This window comes from Carya illinoinensis, chromosome 16 (assembly GCF_018687715.1).
Source record: "Carya illinoinensis cultivar Pawnee chromosome 16, C.illinoinensisPawnee_v1, whole genome shotgun sequence".
In the NCBI taxonomy this organism is placed as follows: domain Eukaryota; kingdom Viridiplantae; phylum Streptophyta; class Magnoliopsida; order Fagales; family Juglandaceae; genus Carya; species Carya illinoinensis.
Window position 1 is genome coordinate 3,607,831 of NC_056767.1, and position 22,477 is coordinate 3,630,307.

Sequence of the window (22,477 nt, forward strand, 5' to 3'; positions counted from 1 at the left end):
CTTTATGTAGGCATTCCTTTGACGGGGATAGAAATTTTCAATTGATAACAATAAGGAGAATTGTTTGATTGTGCAGCAATAAGCTCTTAGAGGGGAGTCTTGAGGGGATTTCTAAAAGGAGTCATACGAGGAGTACGGCCTGGTGGATATTGGATTATAGTGGGGTTCTTAGTGACTTTTTTTTTTTTCTCCTTTTTTGTTTTGGAATAACCAAAACAACCTTCTCTTCCTGGTTCTTCTTTTAAGTCTGATCCAAGAACAACTCTATTATTGTTGTCATTCTTGTGGGTTCTCTACAATTTGCAAAGACTTTTTGTTATTGTATTATTTTCTAATTTTTACTATTTTTATGATAATTGCATGAGTGGGTGATAAACTATCAAAATAGATAAGTTTTAAAAGAAGTAGTTCCCCGAATAGTTTTTATGAGCATTAAAAAAAAAACAATCATTTTTAACCCGAATTGAATGTGTTGGGTTAGGTCAATTTCGTCCTACCTGGACATTGGGTTGGGCCGGGTCAAAAACAGCCTTGGGCAGGTTGGATTGTAGGCCTAAGCAACATCGTCTTGCACCGGTAGTGGTAGATCTCTCTCTCTCTCTCTCTCTCTCTCTCTCTCTCTCTCTCTCTCTCTCTCTCTCTTTCTCTCTCTCTCTCTCTCTCTCTCTCTCTCTCTCTCTCTCTTATAGCCTTCTCACCCTTCTCTCTCTGTGTTGTCGTTTGCCTTCTGCTCCACTGCGTCGTGCACGACCACCTCAACCCTTCAATCGCTGATAAGCTCCTCCACATTTCTCTCTCTAATTTTTTCCCTATGCTAAACAATCCACACCATCTCTATGATTGTCGGTGAGTCATTGTCGTAATCCAACCCCTATCCCACTGTCACCGTTGTTTTCGTCATTCAACATTGAGATCAAGCCTATAAGCCCCTCAATCTCTATTTCTCTCTCTAGTTATCCTCCTTTGTCTTTCTCTATATAATTCACTCCATTTTAGTTTAGATCTGTCACCACCCATGCCATTTCTAGCCACTGCCACACCATCGTTCATAAGCATCTCCACCTCTTGGAGTTGTCTTTGTTCTCCTCCCTCTCAGTCCCGAAGCCCAAAACATTTGGTTTTGAAACTCTAGCCTAAGCTGCCACTCCCACTATACTTATCCCTTTATGGCGCTACTATAGTGGACTCCTCCATCGTTTGGGTCCTCTCCTGTACTCTCTGTCTCACTGTCATGCTCTGTGTTTCTCTCGTGTTCTGTCCCTCTATCCAACAAAACACACACACACACACAGACACACACACATCGTTTCTTTCTCTATCGGAGACACCGCATCATCCCCCTTTGGACCGCCACATAACTTAATGTCAGGAATGACCACAGTTAGCAGTAGTGCTCAAGATGCTTCGATCATCTAGTAAATACACCTCTGTGCAGTCAAAAATCCTCATACTGTTGTGCAATTTGGTTATGAATTTGTAAGGTGGCAGAGGGCCTTGTAGAGTGTTGGGAAAATTTATTGTTACTTATAAATCGGTGGCCGAGGGCCCGGAGAAGCATTGGGAATGAAATATGAAGTTGTGATGTCATGTTTAACTCCTCAGGTGGGGCCAGTACTCTAAGGTCATGATCGTCCTCTACATCAAAGTCTGTGGAACCAAAGGTGGGGGACACCACAATGAGATTTCGCAATCTCAGCAAGTAAAACCGATAGAATGACACCAGAAAAATAGAAACATGGAAAAAGTGGACATATCACAGCATTTGAAAAACAAGAGATTTACCAAATTGCACAAAGCTGATATCCTTCTCACCAATTTACATAAAATGCCACGCACTCCAAAAATACACATCTACATCCATTTAATCATTGTATGCACCATGGTTTCCCCTAGGGACCATTTGCACACATTGGTTTCATTCATCACACCACGGGTAACGACTGTGCATGTGACTTCGTAACAAGCGATGCTCAGTTTCGCGTCTAGTGCATATGTGACTAGGCATCATTTAGTCTCCACCAGCAAAAAGGCCACGAAATTGGCATGAGAGCGTTATCATTTCATCCGAGCCCGTTGTTGCCCAGCGACAACCCAGGAGACGTCGCTCAGTTTTAGAGGCTCCAGAGTTAGAGGAGTTTCACTGAGATAATGTCTCATCTAGGTTTGGGGTCATGACTCGCACAGATCCACAAAATATGCTTTTAATCTTTTAACACCAAAACACAGTTTTTACATTTTCACAACATAAACATAGAACATAGCACAATTAATAAAATCATGGCAAATAATAACAATTAAAATGTAGATGCATGACAGGCAATTATTGGATGACATTGCAATAGGTACAACAAACAATGACACAGCAACACAAAGTTTCATAGATTCACAAATCACAACTACACGCAATTCCCAACACTTCACCCTACCCTTAGCCAACAATTTCAACACCAATTACAGTATTATGTCCCAACACTCCACAGGGCTCTTGGCCAGTTAACCAATCACAACTAGACTGCAGCAGACACAATTTAATAGTTTATTCTGTGTTAGTATTTCAAGGGTTAGCCTAGGGTTTTACTTAAAATATGGAAGGGCAATTTCTTGATGATCACGCACGATGACTTAAAGTATCCCATGAGTGTTCGCACGTGTGTCATTGTGCAGATTCTTCACTACCAATTTTTCCATCAATTAAATGTTTTAAGGTTGATTGGATCTAAAGCATCTCTTTCTTTTTATTTTATTTTATTTGTTTCTATCAAAATAAAAGTCAAACATAAATGAAAATATTACATATTTTTATCAGTGAAAAACATTTTTATTGAAAAAAATTACTTCTCTTGCAGCTTCAAATTATAATGAACAAATATTAAATCATTCAAATGTTTATGCTATAATCTATTCCTCTTCTTTAAATGAATAAACTCAAATGTGCTCTAATTTCTTTCGCATCCAATTGCACTACAACATTGAGTTAGTATTCAAACTGCAAACTTTTGAAATGTTGGAATCTCATGACCAAAATTAGTCCACCAAGCAACTATAGCAATAATGCAATTATAAATTATTAATTAAATTAAATAAAAATAAAATAAGAAAAAAATTAAATACAAATTCTCATTATCTAACAAATGATATTGATAATACTTGGATTAATTTTTCAAGCTGACAGATTGCTAAAGAATGTTTAAAATCACCTTCTGCATTCTTATACAATTCAAGTTCTTCAATGATCTTATCTTGATTATTGGGATCAAGTTCCAACTTTATAACACAAGTCGTAAACCCTCTTAAAACATCATTTTTATTTTTAAAGTAAGGGTTATAGTAAATTACAGGGTTAAGAAAACAACCCGCTGCATGTAATGGATTCTGAAGCTGCTTGTCCCACCTAGCATCAATGAATGGCATAAATGCAGTAACTTTGTTATTGCATCTCGCTTTTATATTCTCTTTAGCTCTTTTTATTGCATCATATAAGTATTCCACTACAGGCTTCTCTTCCCCATTGACAAGTCATACAACTCGAACCAAAGGCTCACTAATTTTCACAATAAATTGACATTGAGCTCAAAACTCTTTATCTCTTAGAACAATCTATGCAATCTCATTCTTTATGTTGCTTTAAGAATGACTTGATGCAATCTATTTATCAAAAATAAACATTCGTCTAAACTCTTTTTTAGATAAAAGTAAGTATTGTATACTTAAAAAATTTGTTGCAAACTTTGTGACTGTAGGACAACATAAATCATGACCTTTGGGAAGTCTCTTCTTATTAAAGCCAAAACCCAAGCATGGTTATAGATTAACTTTATTATTTTCTTTGCCTTTCTTATATTTTCATCAATAATAGAAAAATGCTTGGGATTAGAAAAATTTTCCAATATCAAATCTATACAATGAGTTGTACAAGGGGACCAAAAGAAAGAGCCATACTTCTGCTGTAACTTTTTTCTTGTAGCTTTATAACTTGCATCATTATCCGTTATGAACTATACAATATTCTCAACTCCAACTTCTTGAATGACTTCATCAAAGACGTTAAATGATGTTTTAGAATCTTTTTTAAAGCCCGATATATCAATAGACTTTAAGAACATTGTACCTTTTGGCTCAAATAGGGGTGAAAGACGGTTGGTCTAGACTGGTAAAATCGACTGGACCAATTGATTTAGTCCGGTTCGGACTGAAGTTGAAGCTGTTCGGTTTTAGAGTCACATCATTTCCTCCTAGCTGATAGTTCGTTTTAGAGAAATTATAGAGTCACGGAATTTTTGTATACATATTTATATCAATTTTTTTAAAAAAGTTTACTTAATAATTAAATAAGTATATTTTAATAAATTTATAAATTTTATTTATTTAGTTTTAAATGTTTAAAGTCATTTAAAAAATATTTTAAAAATATTACATTATTCGGTATCCATTTGGCTCCAAATCTTTTGTAGGAATAGCACGACTTATTATTTTAAACCTTACTAACCTTAAGGTTTAGTATTAGATAATGTTATATATAATTTGGAAATACACAAGCATTATATAATTATTTTTTTAAAAAAATAAAATTTATTATTAAACAAATAATTTTTTTAAATAGATTTAATATTTATTTATTTATTTTTAAATGAGTATAGTTCTTCCTTTTTTACATTTTTGCCTTCCCCGTTCTCTCTACCAATTGATAATCATCACCTCCGTACTAGCTAGATACCGGCATGCAGATCGAAGTCTCCCTTTCGAAGTCGTCTTTTAACTTTTTGTTTTTAGAAAATTCCTCTTATCATTCTCACACTTCACTCATTATATTTATTTTAATTTTTTTTATTATTTTTTCTATAATAAATATGTAGTGTATAGATAATAAATACAATAATTTAATTAGTTTAATAAGAATAAAATGAAATAAAAAATATATATATTATTTTAATATATAAAATATATGGTATGAGATGATGTGTTGCATTTCCCTTTATTTTTTTCCTTCCTTTTCAGGTTCAGAAGTCTTTATGAAAGTGACATGAAGAGAACACACGTTTATTGCAAATATATAGAACCAACCTCATCTTTTTCAGATAAAAGTAAAACAAATACAGAAAATAAAAGTGGGGGCGAATGCTTTGAAGGTTAGGCTTGATATATATCAATTAATGGACAAAGAAAAGCCAGGAGAAGTTTAATTCCTAATGCCGGAGGCGACTTGTGTTTAACATCGGTTATTTGTATCACTTTAATTTAGGCTTAATTATAAAGTAAGTATCTGTATTTTTAATTTTTATGGCTTGGGGTGTGAGTCTTCAACTTAATTTCATAAAATTAATATCTGAGGTTTGACAGTTTTGCAATTCAGATCGTCCATCAGTCTTATTTTTTTTTTTAACAAAAATAGGAACAAGGTTGCAGCGATATGTTAGCTTTCAATTAGCTGACGTGTGGATGTTGATCCATGCCTGTATTAGCCAATCAAAAACCGACATCGCGGATATTTGACGTTTTTTTGTGGTTTAACATCACGTAATATGGATGACAAGCTTTTCAAATCACATTGCTCAATCAAAGAAAGACATCAAGTGGATATTTTGATATGAAAATTTTGAGTTTTAGATAGAAGATTAAAATATTATTTTTTAATATTATTATTATATTAAAATTTGAAAAAATTAAAAAAAATGAAATTATTTATTATATTTTATATAAATATTTAAGAAAATTATAATGATAATATGAGAATTTTATGTGTGAGATGATTATTGGCCAAACCGAAGCATGTGTTTTGTGATTTAACATAACGCAACATGGATGACAAGCTTTTCACATGGCGAGACATTGCAATTTTGAATAGCCTTGTAGTTATCCGCTTAAGTGAGCTGTAAACCTTCCAAAGCCTCTACATATTACTTAGAGATTTTCGGAACAAATATTGAAAAGTTTGAGTCTGACTCAATATATAAGATATTAATTTAATTAATTAAATAGGATAAAATATAGAGTCATTATTCAAATTCAAGAACTCTACTCTCTAATATCATACGAAATTTCCACCAAAAACCACTAAAATCAGATTGAATTTTTTATTCAGATATGAACTAATCCACCCAATCTTACTCCCAACCTAAGTTGATCACATTCAACACCATCAAATAAAAATATCTTTTCCAATAGTTTGCTATGCTTGTATCCTTAGATCCGATGGTAATCATTTGTCTAAAAATTAAGTCTATACCCAAATCTGAAGATAATTACTGCTTAAGGTCTGCAAAATTTACGACCTCAGATTTCACCAACTCATATACTAAAATCTACACAATCTAATACCTTAACTCTCGTCAAAATCAATCTTAATATCCCTATAAGAAAAGAAAAAGAAAATCAATCTTAATATTGCAGAATCTGAAGTCTCAAATTCCCAAAAATTCGTTCCATAAAGTCTACAAAATTAATCTCAAATCTCACAAAAATCATTTTTAAACTCTACAAAATCTCAACCTCAAATTTCTTAGGTCGCATTCCCTGAAGCCTGCACGTTCTAAAACCTTCCACAACATTATTTCTTGAAGTCTACAGAATCCTAAACATCAAGTCTGAAAATTATTTCATAAAGTCCATAGAAATCCATTCCCCATATATTAACATCTACAGAACCTCAAACATGTCTTTCTATCAAGCTTAAGTACAACTTCAAAAGTTTAATCTTAAATCTTATCAAAATCATTTTCTACAATCCACAAAATAAGCCTACCGGATCTAAAACCTCAAATGTCATGAAATCATTTCTTAAAATTTGCAAAATTAAAACCTTAGATTTCGTGGGATACATTCCATAGGTCCGTAGATGCTAAAACCTTAAATATCATTGAAACTAACATCTTGGAGCCTGCATAATTCTACGACATCTCATCAAAATCATTTAATTTCTAAAGTATGCAAAATCTCTGACTTCATATTTTTAAAAACTCAATCCATATAGTCTATCAAACTTGACTCTAATACCAACTATAATGCCCTAGACCCAGATAGGTCAAAGAGTTACTTCTTATCACTTAAAGTCATATCTCATTGTACAGATATATACTCCAATTTCTCAATTAAACATAGATATCCTTGTTTTAAACCAACTACTCCAAAATCATTAATTAAGAATGTCACAAAATCTCAAGATAAATATCAACCTTCCAAAATATTAAGTCAACCTAGCAAAACAAAACTACTAAGGGTCCGGCTACCATGCCGCCCCAAATGTACCAATTTTTTTTTCTCATTTTTCATTTCACATTTTTTAAATCACTTTCTTAATCATTAAGTAAAAAAAAAATACATCAATACATTTAAAATCACTTTCTTAATCATTAAGTAAAAAAAAAAAATTTTTTTTTGCCCAGCGGTCAACCCCAGGCGACAAAGGGGCTTTTTCCAACTACTAAATACAATTCTCCAATAATCAAAGTATCATTTTTGAACTTAATCCACTATGCTCACACAGTCATACATATGCTTCCTATTCTTAATTCTTAGCTGAAACATCTAAAACATCTAAAAATATTATGGATATAAAAGGTGAATTATCAACAACTCAGTAAGCAGAAAACATATACTAATATATAAACATAAACCTTTTCACAAAGTTTAAATGCAACACAAAAACTTTAGCTTCAGAATGCAGATACAAAACATGTTATCAGAATATTAGATCGACAACTCAAAATGTTTGCATTAAAAGAAAAAAACATCTGCTATAATATAACTAAACATTATCATCATATTATATTATATCAGAACGACATATCAAAATAGAGGCAATGTTTAACCTTCGTAGTAAGGTTGTGCATGTTTGCAATTAACTAAGCGAAATCTATCATTGTTCATCACCAAGGTGATGCACTTAGAACAGATACCACTATTATATCCCGTGGCGAGGCCAGAGGCCACCATTGTACCATGTGGTAGGGCCAAAGGTCACTATTATCCTTCATGGCAAGGCCATAAGCCACTATTCTCTCCCGTGATAGGGCCAGAAATCATAGCAAACTAGGGATGTTGGTACCACACCATAACAGAATCAGAATCATCGGAACCAGAAATAGAATAAGATACAAAATCAGGATGTCATACCAAAGGTTTTCAAATGTCCAATCATATCATAACAGAGTACTAATCATATTCAGATCATTTTCACATATTGAAAACATCTTCACATAATATGCACTAATTTTCAAATTATATATTTACTCTTTTTGCACAGTTCAAAAATAAAATGTCAAAAATTTACTCATGTAATATTTTTCTCTTTTGTTTAGATTTTATGAGTAATAAAAATAAAAAAACCGAGGTTGTTTCAAGTTTCTTTCATAACAAAACATGCATATTTTTTATAAACCAAACTCGGTCCATTTTTTTTTTTTTTTTATGCAAAATCTTGCGTAGGAATCTAGCTTACTTGAACATTTTAATTTTTCTGAATTTTTTTACAATAGTGCCAAATGGATATCAATCATCACACCTATAAATAATCACATAACTCGTGTAAATTTTCAATACTACACATACTTCGTAATTAATACTCGATAATTAAAAAAAAATATGTCACTTAAAGTCTAAAATCCTGGAACCCAAAATATCATTACCAATCAAATACTTTGATTTTCACATAATTTCTCTAAACAATTATTACTCCATTAAAATCTAAGATATTAAAAATCTATGTTTCCATAAATCCCAAAATTAGTCTTAACCTTTTGTAAATCGATACTGCTTGTTACAACCCAACTCAAAAATAAGCCCAATTTACATCAAGTCCAGCCCAATTTAGAAAAACAAAAACAGCCCAACTTAAAAATGCTAAAACAGTTTTTGTTTTTTTTTTGTTTTTTTTTTCTTTTTTGAATTAATAATAGGCCCATGTGAGAGCCAGCCCATAAAGTAATAAGAAGGCAGTTTGGTAATGACCACTCGACTTAAGGGGCTTGAGGCCCAAGGCCCATCCCAGTAGGAGCTCTGGAACACAAAAGGCCTGAGAAATGTACAGAGAGAGAGAGAGAGAGAGAGAGAGAGAGACAGTGTGTCGCTCATCGAGGGAGGAGGGAGGTGCGACGGCGGATCTGGGTGGTCGGACTGAATCGCAAATCACGGTGGTTTCCTCTGTGTGGTGGAGTCCTGCGTGAGAAAATGCCAACGTGGTCTCGACCCGAGAATAACAGAGTGGAGGGAGAGAGTTCGTAACGGGGGACTAATGGGGAAGACGTGCGGCGGATATTGGCTGACTGGAGGCTTCTGGAGACACCTTCTGTGGTTGTTTTCGTAGAGCTGGTGGTCGAAGGAAATGCAGTGCGTGGGGATCTTTTGGTGCAGCGACGTGGTACGAGGTGAGGCTCACGGTGGCTGGGTAGTTGCTCGAGGTTGGCAAGGGCTGTTTCCGATGTGCATGGAGGATCCGTGGTTGCTGTGTTTGTGTGGAGCCACCGTGACTGGTGGTCCATGGAGTTGTGTGTGTGGCTGGCGGGGCAACGGTGCTCGGTTGAGTTCTTGGTCTCTCTACCGAGTTGCACGTCGGTAGCAACTGGTTCGTGGTGCGGTGGCTTGATCTCAGGTGGCTGGGTCGGCGTGGGTGTTTGTCTAAGTGTCTGGGTCACGGAAACACCGCAGCGTATGGTGGTTTGTGGCTGTTTTCTTACGAGTTGGGGTTGCTCTGTTTTCGGGTTGTGAAAAAGGGGTTTTGCGTGTGATTGCAGGTGGCTTACGGTCGTGTAGATGGACGTGTACGGTGGTTGGTAACGGGAAGAGGGGTTTGCGGTGGTGTGTTACGCGGCTGAAGGCATTGCACTATTTTTTTTTTTTTGTTGAAATAGAGTATGTTCAGGCTTCTTGTGTGGTGACTTCTGGGTTTTTGACGGTGAGATGAGTCCGAGAGAGAGAGGGTTAAACAACGAGCTGCGTTGGGGGATTTCCAAGTAAGCAATGCGGGAGAGAGAGAGTTGATGAGAGAAAGACCTAGAGGAACCGAACACAGAGGGAAGAAGAGAGATAAAAAGACGAGGGAGAGCATTTGCTGTGAGAAATCAGGACGTGTGGTGAAGATCTGAAATGGCGTGGAAGGGGCACACGGGAAGAGGATAACCGGAAGGGGAAAGAAACTTGTCGGGGAGTGGGCGAAGAAGGGGAAAGAAACTTGTCGAGGAGTGGGCGAAGAAGGGACCAAACCTCAAGCAACGACGTCGTTCTTCCCATCAATGACTGGGCTTTTCATGGGCCTGGGCCTCGATTGGGCCGGCTGTTACAGGGACTGGTGAAGCAAAGGGATCGATCGATGGTCCTGCTGGGAATGCATACTGATTTCTTCTGTGACTGTGACTGATTAAGATTGCGAGCATAAGATCATAGAAAATTCAGAATATTCAACAACACACACGTACACACACACACACACACACACACACATATATAATGACAAACATTATAGAATTATCTTACAACAGAGTTTCAAGAGTCCTAATGAATAAAAAGTAGCATCTTAATAAGCAGCAGCCTAGCACCCATGAGTTCTAAAAAACCAACATTATTCCTAGCTAATTAATGAAGATCACACTGAAGAGCCTTTGGTCGAATTTCACACTGTGGAATTGCATGACTGGTTGCAGGACTGGTTAATCGAACTTGGGCTTCTGTCATTATGTCCAGTTTGGTTGCCATTCATAATTTCCAAAGCAAGCGATGCTGGCTTGGAATTGAAAAGCCTATTCTGTGACCGGAAAAGAAACCTCTTAGAACAGAATGCTGAGAGGAATATATCAAACCAAAGGCGATAATGTAGGATACCAAACAAACTAATTGGGATAGCGGGCACCGCAACAATTATTATACGGATGGGAACACATTTTTTGCTTTTAAAGACCAAAAAGCATGCCGCAATGAAGGCTATCAGCATACCTACTATTGAGATTACAAGCGTAGTGAGTCCCAATGCCAATCTAAGAGGTAAGGATATAAGGAAATCTTTTTCCGTGTAGCGTGACGTGAGAATTGACAGGAAAATTAATATTGAAGACGAAGAGAATAACATTGCTATTGCATTCGATCCAAAAAATACCGTAAACCAGTTGGTTTCCAAAAACATAGGAATGCCTGTTTCTTGATTGTTGCCACCCGGTACTGTGAAGGCAGTTGGAAAAACCACAGTGGCAATCAATGCTGCCACGAGCATGCAAGAGTTTGCTGTGTTCCTCATCCACTCTTCACCATTTTTCAATAGTTTTTCATGGGTCTTCACAAATATATCCCTAGGTGGTTGTTCTTCTGGTCCGTTCACATACGATTTCGGCACGATCTTTTCTATCTCCTGCAATAACCGATTACTTTTAATGTTGTAAATTAAAAAATATTGAAAGGGGAGACCATTCAATACATGTGCAACGAGAAGAAAAGAAGTTGACATAATGATATTTAACACCCGTTATGTACGTACTTGAAACCACAATAACTCTCGTTGCATTTGAAGGGCTGCTCCTGATACGATATTTAATCGATCTGAAGAAGGCAATTCTTCAACTAAGTGCAGCATTGATTTATTCCCTTCGGCATATAAGCTCGCAAGGTTGTCCTTCAAAACACCTATCTCATATATTAAATTAAACACACGCTCTTGTCGATGTTTAATTGCAACATGAAATAAAGTTCCATATTCTTCGTCAACTTCCCATATGAGATCAGGATAAGAGCGTATAAGTATAATTAGAAATTCAACATTCCCTACTTTAGCAGCTTCAACAACTAGTGGCTTAAGTTGAGGAAGCAAAGTTGAGAAATTTTTGTCTTCTCCAAGCTGTTTCAAAAGGCGGTCAACTAATTGATGGGCTGATGCTTGCATCATAGCTTTGTTGCAGAACCAACCTTTGACGCCTAGTTAGGATTAAGAATTTAAGAGAAGATCGTCTGGTCAAAAAGAAATATTAATTCTATATGAAAGAAATATATGAATTAAATGATTATATTAAAAAATTCCCATCGACCCAACTTTTTAATTAGTTTTATATGTCAAATCGTTCTTATATGTAATGGATTATTTCTTTGCTTCAAATCAATGAATTAATTATCCTCGATTATGGCTCTTATTAAATTGACCTAGACCTAGCTAGCTTAGTTTCTCATGATTTAATTATATATGGGTTGGGATTTAATTAATTACAATTAGCAGTACTTTAGTTCTTGATAATTGAGTATAATTTTAAATAGAATAGTTACAGGTACAAAGAGATTCCATAAAAATAATTTTATAAAAATAAACTTATAAACTAATATAATTAAATATGATATGTTAAATTAAAAGAAGTTGCATGCATCTTGATTAGCAAAAAAAAGTTCACAGAAGTGCCAACCTCGATCTCCAGTAGTTGGACTGCTTCCTTGGACACCATAAGGACCATTCCCATATTGAGACTTCCCATCACAACTACTTTTTCTTAATTTTATATATGTGTTTCCCTTTATCCATAAAAAAATATAAATAAATTTTAAAAAAATAAAAGTGAAGAGAAAGGCTAACTAACTTTTACCCAAAAAAAAAAAAAAATCTGGTATCCTCTTGTATCTATGTGTACAAGGAAACAGTAAGTATTAGAATTTTTTAAGACATTTCAAATACAAAATAGCTTATCTAATCAGATATCCTCTAAAGATTTAACTGTAAGATGAAGTAATGCTGCTTTGTCATTCCAAGGTGACTTTTTCATCAAATTCATGTTATAATTGTAATAAAGGATGGTACTACAAGCACAGTTAGAGTCACCGTTAATTAAAAAAATATATATATATTTTTTTCTTTTTTTAAATTATTTTTTAATATTTTTAAATATTTTAAAAAAATATAAAAAAATTATAATAATATTAAAAAAACAATCCCAACATGAGCCGCCAGCAGTGACTTTAATATTTTCCTTGTAATAAAACAACTGACCTGACACTTGGGACAAAGTGTCAATTTAATAAGCCAAATGGTTCAGAAAAACGTGCTTCTTCACACGCATTTATGGCCGGACACTTCGAAAATTTTTATACACTTGATTGAAGAAAATCCTCCAGTCCAGTTATAAATATGAAAACTTCTCAATATAAGTCATACACCACACACCATCTATTTTTTTTAAATTTTTTTATTTTTTTATTTTATTAAATATTTAATATATGAATAATGAATAGAAAAATTGAATTAGTTTAAAAAGAATAAATCTAAAAAAAAAATTAAAAAAATTTAAAAAAATAAAAAATATGTGATGTATGGTGTATGAGGTTTATGAGTAACAATGCTCTATAAATATACACATGCATGCATATATTTATATATAAATAAGTACTAGATACACATTACAAGTAAAGTTAAAATTAGTTTGGGTTGAAGATAAACTAACAGGAGTTTAAGCATCTTTCCCATACTGATGGCTGACTTTTGTTGCCAATTCCCGAAGGCTTTCTGGCCAACAATTTCAATGGAAACCAAAGATATTCCTTCTCTGCAGGTGCTAACTTTAGCGTATCCAGAATTTTGAGTGCCACATCTGTTCATAAAAACTAAATTAATCTATATGATCATTTTCTTATATATATATATATATATATGTGTGTGTGTGTGTGCGTGCGTGCATGTGAAATCTCTATTTATGATACACTTTTTAGGAATTAAAAGTTCATGATCAGGTCATACAGAAATGATACTAATGGGTATTGTAAATAATCTTGTCAATATTGTTATTTAGCCTATTTTAAGTAAGTACTACCATTTAATTAATTGGTTAATATATGAAATTTAAAATATGCTATATTACAAGATTAATAGCATTTTTCATAATTAGTTGTCTCAAATTGATGATCACAAGTATTGATGCGTAGGACGTACATACCATACAAATCAGTGGAAATAGTAGCGTTAAGGAGCTGAATGAGATCGGCAGAAGCCAAGATTTCAATTGGAGTCACAGAGTATAAATACGACACCATGTCTCTATTTCCAGTCTTTATTGCCGCGTAAAGTGGTAAAACTTGGATGTCATCCTCGGGGATCAATGGCAAATTTTTGTTCTTTTTCACCATCTCTTCTGCAATTGTTACAATTTCTGATTGAGCGGCATAATAAAGGGACGTGTAGTTTCCCTTGGTTTTCAATTCTAAATCTTCCGGTACCATCAATTCCACGAGTTGTTTAACGAAACGGGTCCGTTTTGCAGCTGCAGCAAAGTGAAGAGCTGTCCCTTCCTCTTTTGTTATGGTGGCTCTAACACAGTTTGGAAATTTTTGAATAAAAACTCCAGCAGCTTTCCAGTCATCTTCTAGGATAGCTAGAAGGAGAGGAGTAAAATCAAAAAGGACAGGAGATTGAGATAATGGGTTATCTCCCACTTCCATTTGTTCCTTGATTTTCTTCCGAAGACAGCAAGCAAGCATAGGGGCTTGAAAATTAAAAGAATTAATACGATTGCGTTAATTAAAAAAGAGAACAGAAAAATAAAAATCTCTAAAATATAATTTAGTTTCCTATTTCCAAATAAATTATTCATGCATGCATGTGATATATTTTTTTTCTAAGCAAGCAAATTTATAAATAAACTAAGGGTTATCTGATACAAGATTCAAAAAAGTGGGAATCATCAACAATTATTTCAAAACAAACAAATCCAACACCAATGGAATAAAAAAATAGGGATATGGAGCAAAAAATTAGCTCTCATCCAGGAAAGCCGCTTGAAGCTGTTTTTGTATAGTCTGACAAATAGACTATTAGACTGCGACTTTTTGTCGCAGTGAATCAATATGTGCTATAGCTTATTTGTCTGGACTGGCTGTAAGAGTCTTCCATGACTACTTTTATCTTGATTATCTGTTAAAGAAAACAGGAACATAGGAACTTAACAATTGGAGGATGAGTCGATGCGCTGACATAAGACCTCCATTGTCTATGGTGGCATGTGTAGGTCATGTGCCACTCTAGGAAATAAGGCGGTGATTAGATCTGAGAGATCTGAAGTCACTAATCCCAGTGGTGCAGCCCATAATGATAGCAACCTCTCTATGGCATGGCAGCGTGTGAAACCTACGCTTTATATGAGCTGTGCGTGAGACTCACACGCCTCTCTATTGTGCAGTTTACTTCAACCGTCCAACAGATTGGCGGCTGGAGAGTCTGCTAGCGAGACATGTGGTGGTCGTAGGAGGCCGGTAGGCAATAGATCAGCACATCTTAGTGCTATGGATGGAAAATAATGAAAAAATTGAGAAAAAAATATACTATAGATAGCTCTGGTGTTGACCGAACAGGAGAAGAGAGAGAAGAGCTTAATCTCCAACCTCCCTCTGGGCATAAAAAATGGAAGGATGCCAAGAGCTAGGTAGAGAGAGAAGGAACTCTGGAGGAAACGAAGCAAGGACCACTTTCGAGTATGCATGCATGTTATATTACGTACTGATGATGATTTTTAAGCCAATATTATAATTAGAAGGACAATCGAAACTGCTAAACCTTCGCTGCATAAAATCTATACATGTTGAATTTTAAACATTAAAAATTCAATCTAAAGAATTTTTGAAGCAGAAAGTTAGAGAAAATAAATCGGTGAACAACACTTACTTCTAATATTCTGGCACTTAGAAAATATTGAAGAGCAGCTAGCTTCAGGTCTAGAGAGACTGCGTGTGCTCCATGGAAACGAGGTTTTTGATACTCTCAACTTTGGACGAGAGTACTTTTGCTATAAAGTGGAATAGATTTATAGATCGACGTCCACCATTATGTAGCGATCATCATGATATATTACAAAGACTATATTGTCCAAATTAGAATACAGAAGAAAACACATGCATTATTTATTCTTTACCCCCAAGTATTTTGGAAGTTTGTCTTTTTCTCGAAAGAAATGTTTTTAGAAGAGTAATGGTACAAAAACAATCCTTTTCAGCACTTCACTCTAAATAAAATGTATTTTTTAAATTTTTACTTATATAATTCTTTTTACATAAATTCAAAATCGCTCGTCAACGGTGGCAGAGCCACGTTGGGTGGCCCCGCAAAAATTTGGAAATATATATATATATATATTAATTTTTTTATTTAATAAAATAATATTAATTAATCATGTGTTGGCCTCTCCTCTAAAAATTATTTTAGCCCTCCATAAAATTTAATATGATATAAAAATGAAATAAACAAAACACATCTCATATAAAATAAAATACATATTTTTATTATAAATAAAATTAAAAAAAACTCTACTATATCTAGTAGTATTTCTAATATTTTTCTATTGTCTATATTAAAAGAGAAATAACTAAAAATTTTGATTTAGATTCAATATTTTTTTTAATATTGTTCTTGACATATCAAATATTTTTTTAATACATAAATTTTATTAAATGTATTTTATTTTTATTATAAATCTTCCTATCAGATTATTATATGTCGTAAAAAAAATTATATAAAAGTAAAACGAAAAATATTTTATGCATATTGTTCTAGTTTTGTTTGGCCCCCTAAAATAAATTTCTAGTTCTGCCACTGCTTGTCAGCATTTGGTAGTGCTTCGTTCCAATGGTTTGAAATGATGTGTAGAAGCTCTAAATAGACAAACACCATACAAACTCTTGTAAAAAAGTAGACCTCACCTAAAAAAGTATAAAAAAAAAATTTATTTTTTATTAATGAGACCCACTTTTTTATAAACAACTTATATGAAACTTGTCTATTTGAAACTTGTACCTAATATTATTCAAATGTTTAATTCACCTTATAGGTAATTTTAATTCTTTGGATTTGAAAACATGATCTTAAGACTTTTATAATCATTGAGAAATTGTATGCATAGCTTAGCTATATTGATCTGATGTTTCATTAAAGTTTTTTTTTTTTTTGTGTGTGTGTGTGTGTTTTTTTTTAGTTCTTCAACATGCAATTGGCGGTAGGGAACCGTTGGGTAATCTGCTGACGTGGCATGTTAGCATATATATATATATATATTTAAAAAGAAAAAAAGAAAATATCAGAATAATTGGACATGGAATTACATTGAATCAGAGTAAACAAAAGATTGAAGATAACTCTATCTGCGTTTGTGGTTCCTCTTTCTCTTAGCCAAGAAAAAGAAAAAAAAAAATGAAGAAGAAATTGTAGCACTTTTTTCACTATTTGGAGCCTGGATTTTATTTTCTAATTCTTCCTGAAAATGGCAACACTCGACTAATTTTAAAAGCCTAAAAATGGATGAGCATAATACACATTATCATTAAAATACATGAAACTATAAAAAATATATAAGCCATATTCCAAATCATATATCTTCGAGATTTGCAAGATCAGATCAGGTGCACGCACCTTGATCAGCGAGCACTCAGCATTTAGGTACTTGAAAATATATAAACCAAGGTTTTAAAAACCGTTCCGTTCCGGCCGGAATTTTTCGTGCCGGAACAGTGACCTGAACCGGATAGGTGTCTATTCTGTTCCGGGTCAAATTCCGGCCGTTCCGGTCAATTCCGGCCGGAATTCCGGTATTCCGGCCGGAATAGTAATTCCGGTCCAAAAAAAAAAAACTCTCTTGTAAATAAGTTGAAAAATAATGAATAAAATTGTACTTTTAGAATTCAAATACCTCTTTCCGTGCATTAGAAGTATTGTTACTTTAAATAATCTGTCTATTATTTAATTTTTTTCCTTTATTTTTGTCTCTTAACTCAAGTTTATGATTTTTTTCAATATATATTCATTTTATAAATCTTTAATTCTTCTATATATATACACATATACATATCACACACTTACATATATATGTATTTATTTTATTAATTGTTAGTTTATATATACATATAAATATTTATATATAATATATAATTAATCCCGAAACGGTATACCGAAATATACCGGTACCGAAATATTCCGTTCCAGTGCCTCGACCAGAATGATCTCTGGAACGGATTTCAAAACTTTGATATAAACTACTTCAATATTTATTAGTACAGAAGCTTAAGCATCTTTAGACGTGCTTCATGCACTGGATCCTTTGGAGGAGACTAAAGGAGCTTTTTAGTTGGGTAGACGAAGGGTCATTCACTCGCTACTCTTATTTTTAGTTAAAAAAAAAAATAATAATAGAGAGGAAGAGGAAGAGGAAGAGGAAGAGGAGGAAATTATAACACTTTTTAACTGCTTGGAGTCTGGATTTCGTCAGAATTGTTTTTACTTTTTTGGAGCCGGCCTGCACCAGACGGTTGCGCCCATCATTTTTTTTTTCTTTCTTTAATTTTTTAAGCTAGTGATCAGTCCTTCAGTTCAATGAAAAAAATTAAAAAATTAAAATCTTAAATATAATAATTCTTCTTCGCCTACTTTCGATGGAGCAATAAAGCTGACACGATAAACTAGGACATTGTGCATCGTGGCTTAGGATCTGGCCATTAAATATTTGCTCTTCTTAATTTTGCTAGAAATAATGATCGTAGCTAAGAAGTACCGGTGATGCAAATTATTAGAATCCGGTAGTTGAAGGCATAAATTCAAGAATTTATGGTCGGCAGTCGAGTTTGGTTAAAAAGAGAGTCAAGCATGAATTGGTCTTTGTTCATCCCAATGGTTTAATTCATATTAATGCCAACGACAACGCTGTTGTTTTATTGAAGTCTTTTATTCACGTGGTTTACCTACACTCTGATGTTTCATTAAAGTCTTTCGTTCTAAGGGCTAGTACCGATCAGTCCCTTCAGTTCAATCGGCCTTGGCCATTGTCTCGGCCACGTGATATTATTATTATATAGACACCCCGTTAAGTTTAAAGCAGATAATATTTTTTAAAATATTTACAAAATTATTAAAAAAATAATTCTTTAATCATTAAATAGAAAAAAGAAAAAAAAATTATTCGGTAGCCACTCTCGAATTCGAGAGTGGCATTTCCCTAGGTTTAATGGGTGCCATACTAGCAGAGGGAGTTTTATTTTTGAGTCATACTGATCAATATTGAAAAGTGCATCGATCAGTATTTCTTTTAAGTATTTGTGTGTGTGTGTATATATATATATATATATTTTAAATCCATATAAATATTTTAAAAAACAATTAATGGATGCACTTTTTCGATTAACTTCTTCGATGTATTGCATTTTTTCTTTTAGGCATGCAATCTTCTTTATAACTTTTTATACAATTATGCTTTAAATTAAAGATATTTTTATAAAATAATTCATAAAAATAATATTATTTTACATAAATATTATAAAAAAAATTATATTATTATTTTTGTACACCTTCAATAAAGTGCATATTGATATGAGACCGGAGAAGTCTCCACTGTTGAAGTCAACTTTTCTTTTCTTAATTTCCTTCGTTTTCAGTTCAGAAGTCTACGTGAAAGTGTCAAGAGAAGACACGTTTAAGGGCTGGATATATATTACAAGAGAAATGAAAAATATAGTTACAAGCATGATTGTGTATTAATCTGTATACTAATATGATGTAATTGATTAAAAAGTAAATTTTATTAAAAATAGTATTAATTTAAATTTTTAATATGAATAAATCAATATTAATATATAGATTAGTATGTGACTATATTTATATATAATAAAACTCAATAATATATACCCTTTTTGTACATCATTTATCTGTTGTGTATATCATTTCTCTACAATGACTATAAAGCACATTATTGATGCAAATTATTGACAGCAACGAGGTTACGTACAGAAGTCTCCCATGCAAATTATTGACAGCAACGAGGTTACGTACAGAAGTCTCCCTTTTTGTACTGATAATGCAAATTATTAAAATCTGATAGTTGAAGGCATTAATTCAAGAATTTACGATAGGCGGTAGAAATGGGTAAAATAAGTTAAAGCCTTTCTCGATATTATTATTACGGTTCAGCGTTGGGTCTTCATTTAAATGGTTTAATTAATATTGCCACCGACATTTAATGATAGTTCTGTGTTCATCCAAACAAAACAAAAAAAATATTGCCACCGACAATACGGTAATATGTCAAGTTATTTTATTAAAGAGATTTTATAAAAATAATTTATTAAATTAATATGATAGATTAAATTATAAAATTATTTTTATCATAAAATAAGTGTAATATATCATATAAAATTACGTCAACTTATGAATTTATCTTAATGAAATATTAAAATCTTTTATTCACATTGTTGAGCTTTGTGACTGTGTAGGTAATTTATTTTGAATATGAAAACCATTTAGAGATTTTTATAAGAGAAATGCTGAATGCAGTCGGGGATCTCAAACAATGCACAATTGGCTCAGCCAAGCTGATGACATGGCATCCTAAATGAAACGACGCCGTTTCATTATCATCCTTAGGTTACAGCCCAAGCTCCCACCCCATATCCCTTCACGTTCTCTCGTGCTTTTGTCCATCTCCATTGGAGACCGAATCTCCTCAGCAGCCCGAAGCTTGTTTGGTTTTATTCAGTCCTCTCTTAGTAACCGCAACCCACTCTGACGCCGTCACTGGAAACCCTCTCGTGGTTGTGTCTTAGCCCTCCTCGGACGCAATCATCTCTCCCATTTCGACGATATGTAAAATATTAACACTCAAGGTAAACTTTTTAGGGGTTTTACACTGATTGAGATATTCTATTTTTTTCTATGTTATTTTGTTTCACTGCACTTATTTGATTTCATAGATATTAGTTTGAGATCTAGTATTCGACCTTGTGAAATCTGTATATCCAAACCTATTTCTGTGATGATGCCCTAATTTGGCGTGGTGCATATTTGTGCTAATCGATATTTTGCAGCACCCCTGTATACCAAATGCCTTAATCTGGCGTGGTTCATATTTGTACTAATCTAGAATTTTCCAAACCCCTGTATACCGAATGCCCTAATTTTTCTCGGTCTGAAATACTCAACTTATTGAAAACACACGAAATCTCAATCTTTTTATCTTTAGTATCAGTAACTTTTTTTCATCGATGATTTAGGTTTTTTATTTCCAGTATCTCATCTTTGAGCTTGTGAAATTTGTATATCCAAAATAGTGATATACATATACCCTAATTTAGTGTGGTACATCTTTGCTGCTAGTGTTATATTTTTCCAAACCCTTGTATACCAAATATCCTAATTTCTCTCGATCTAAAATCCTCAAATGATTGAATTTTTTTTTCCTAAATCTCAGTCTCTGATATGTTTGTTAGATTTAAATTTTTTTTGTCCTTTCCTTAGTTTCATGAGAATTTTAGTGTTACTGATGTTTTTTTCTTATATGTAAATCTAATGATATGCCACTATGTTGAGAAAAACTCACACTCTGTCGCCATTAAGTAGTCTATTGGATTTCATATGCCCTAATGTCTGCTTGTTGATAACCTTGAAGATGGAAGTTTAGCATGTTCTATCTCTTGTAACTCTTAGTTTGTCACTTTCAACTTAACAAGAAGAGATCAATAGTGATAACAGTGTGGACTATTATAGTTTTGTAATCACTTAAAAAAAAAAACCAATGAATTTCAGCAATATAGCAAATACAAAGATGGAACTCTTGAAATCCCTATCATGTGGAATTTTAGCACGTGTGTGTTTTGATATGTCTGCCTTTCCATTATGACTATATCATATGTTAGAATGTTGTCATTGTCATCATCACTGTATTCTTCATCATTTGATATACGTAATTTGGGTCAACCATTGTACTTCTATGAGCTTCATGCTACATTGAGATACTCAAATACTAAGAGAAATCCAAACTGACCATTTTTTGGTTGTCCAAAGTACAATACAAAGGTAAATACATTTGTTTATGTAACATATTTATTAAATTGATTAATATGTGTAAATCTAACATTCTTTACTCTTATGTATAAAATAATTAGGGATTACCTTACTGCAAGTATTTCAAGTGGGTAGATAGTGATCAATGCATGGAGTTGGATCTACAAGCAAGACTAAATAAAGCGGAAAGGAAGGAGAAAGAGGTCAAGAAGAGACTTAGTGATATCGAGAAGATGGAGATTGAGCTCCGTAAGAGAGTGGTGGAGATTGAGAAGAAAGAGATGGTGCAATCCACTAGAGATGAGACATTTTTGAAGGAGTTAGAGCTTCTAGCTGGAATAAGACGCTCACGCACGCTGCTCCGAGTGTATTGGGCTTTTGTAATTGGTTTTTTTTTTTTTTTTTTTTTTTTTTTTTTTTTTTAACTTAGTGACTTAGTAGTGGTGTAGTTGGTGTAAGTAGTTTAAGTATTAGAAGTTTATTTAAATTATTATATAAATGCAATGTAAATATTGGATGAATGGATTTGATATTTAAATTATGGGGAAATTGCCCCTTTCTTGTATTTCTTTTTCTTTAATTCTAGGGAAATTGCCCCTTGTATTTTTTTTTTTTTTTGAATTATGGGGAAGCTCCAGAAAATATTGATGATCTTGTTTCATGCAAGATCTTGTTTTTGTAATCAATACGGGGTTAATGCAAGAGATTGCAGCAGGTGCTGCA

The 22,477-nt window shown here is 33.5% G+C and overlaps 1 protein-coding gene across 4 annotated transcripts; it reads right to left on the reverse strand.

Moving 5' to 3' along the window:
* Positions 1-10,430: 10,430 nt before the first annotated feature.
* LOC122298462 lies at positions 10,431-15,762 on the reverse strand. 4 transcript variants are annotated; one of them, XM_043108210.1, is made up of 6 exons: positions 15,605-15,762; positions 13,884-14,429; positions 13,395-13,541; positions 11,456-11,889; positions 11,081-11,329; positions 10,431-10,732 (listed from the first exon to the last, which is right to left on the reverse strand). In XM_043108210.1, exons 2-6 carry the CDS (start codon positions 14,422-14,424, stop codon positions 10,601-10,603), a joined length of 1,503 nt encoding a protein of 500 aa, XP_042964144.1. In that variant the 5' UTR covers positions 14,425-14,429; positions 15,605-15,762; the 3' UTR covers positions 10,431-10,600. The 4 variants fall into 4 exon arrangements, with proteins under 4 accessions (XP_042964144.1, XP_042964140.1, XP_042964141.1 ...); XM_043108208.1 differs by having other exon boundaries at positions 10,601-10,732; positions 10,921-11,329; XM_043108206.1 differs by having other exon boundaries at positions 10,431-11,329.
* Positions 15,763-22,477: the final 6,715 nt, after the last annotated feature.

Bases quoted from the DNA above. Each gene is read 5' to 3' on its own strand.
- LOC122298462 (XM_043108206.1), bottom strand. From the start codon at position 14,424: ATGCTTGCTTGCTGTCTTCGGAAGAAAATCAAGGAACAAATGGAAGTG. The intron at 13,542-13,883 runs GTATGTACGTCC...TTTTATGAACAG, and splicing joins TATTTCCACTGATTTGTATG to ATGTGGCACTCAAAATTCTG. The intron at 11,330-11,455 runs GTACGTACATAA...CGGTTATTGCAG, and splicing joins GAGAGTTATTGTGGTTTCAA to GAGATAGAAAAGATCGTGCC.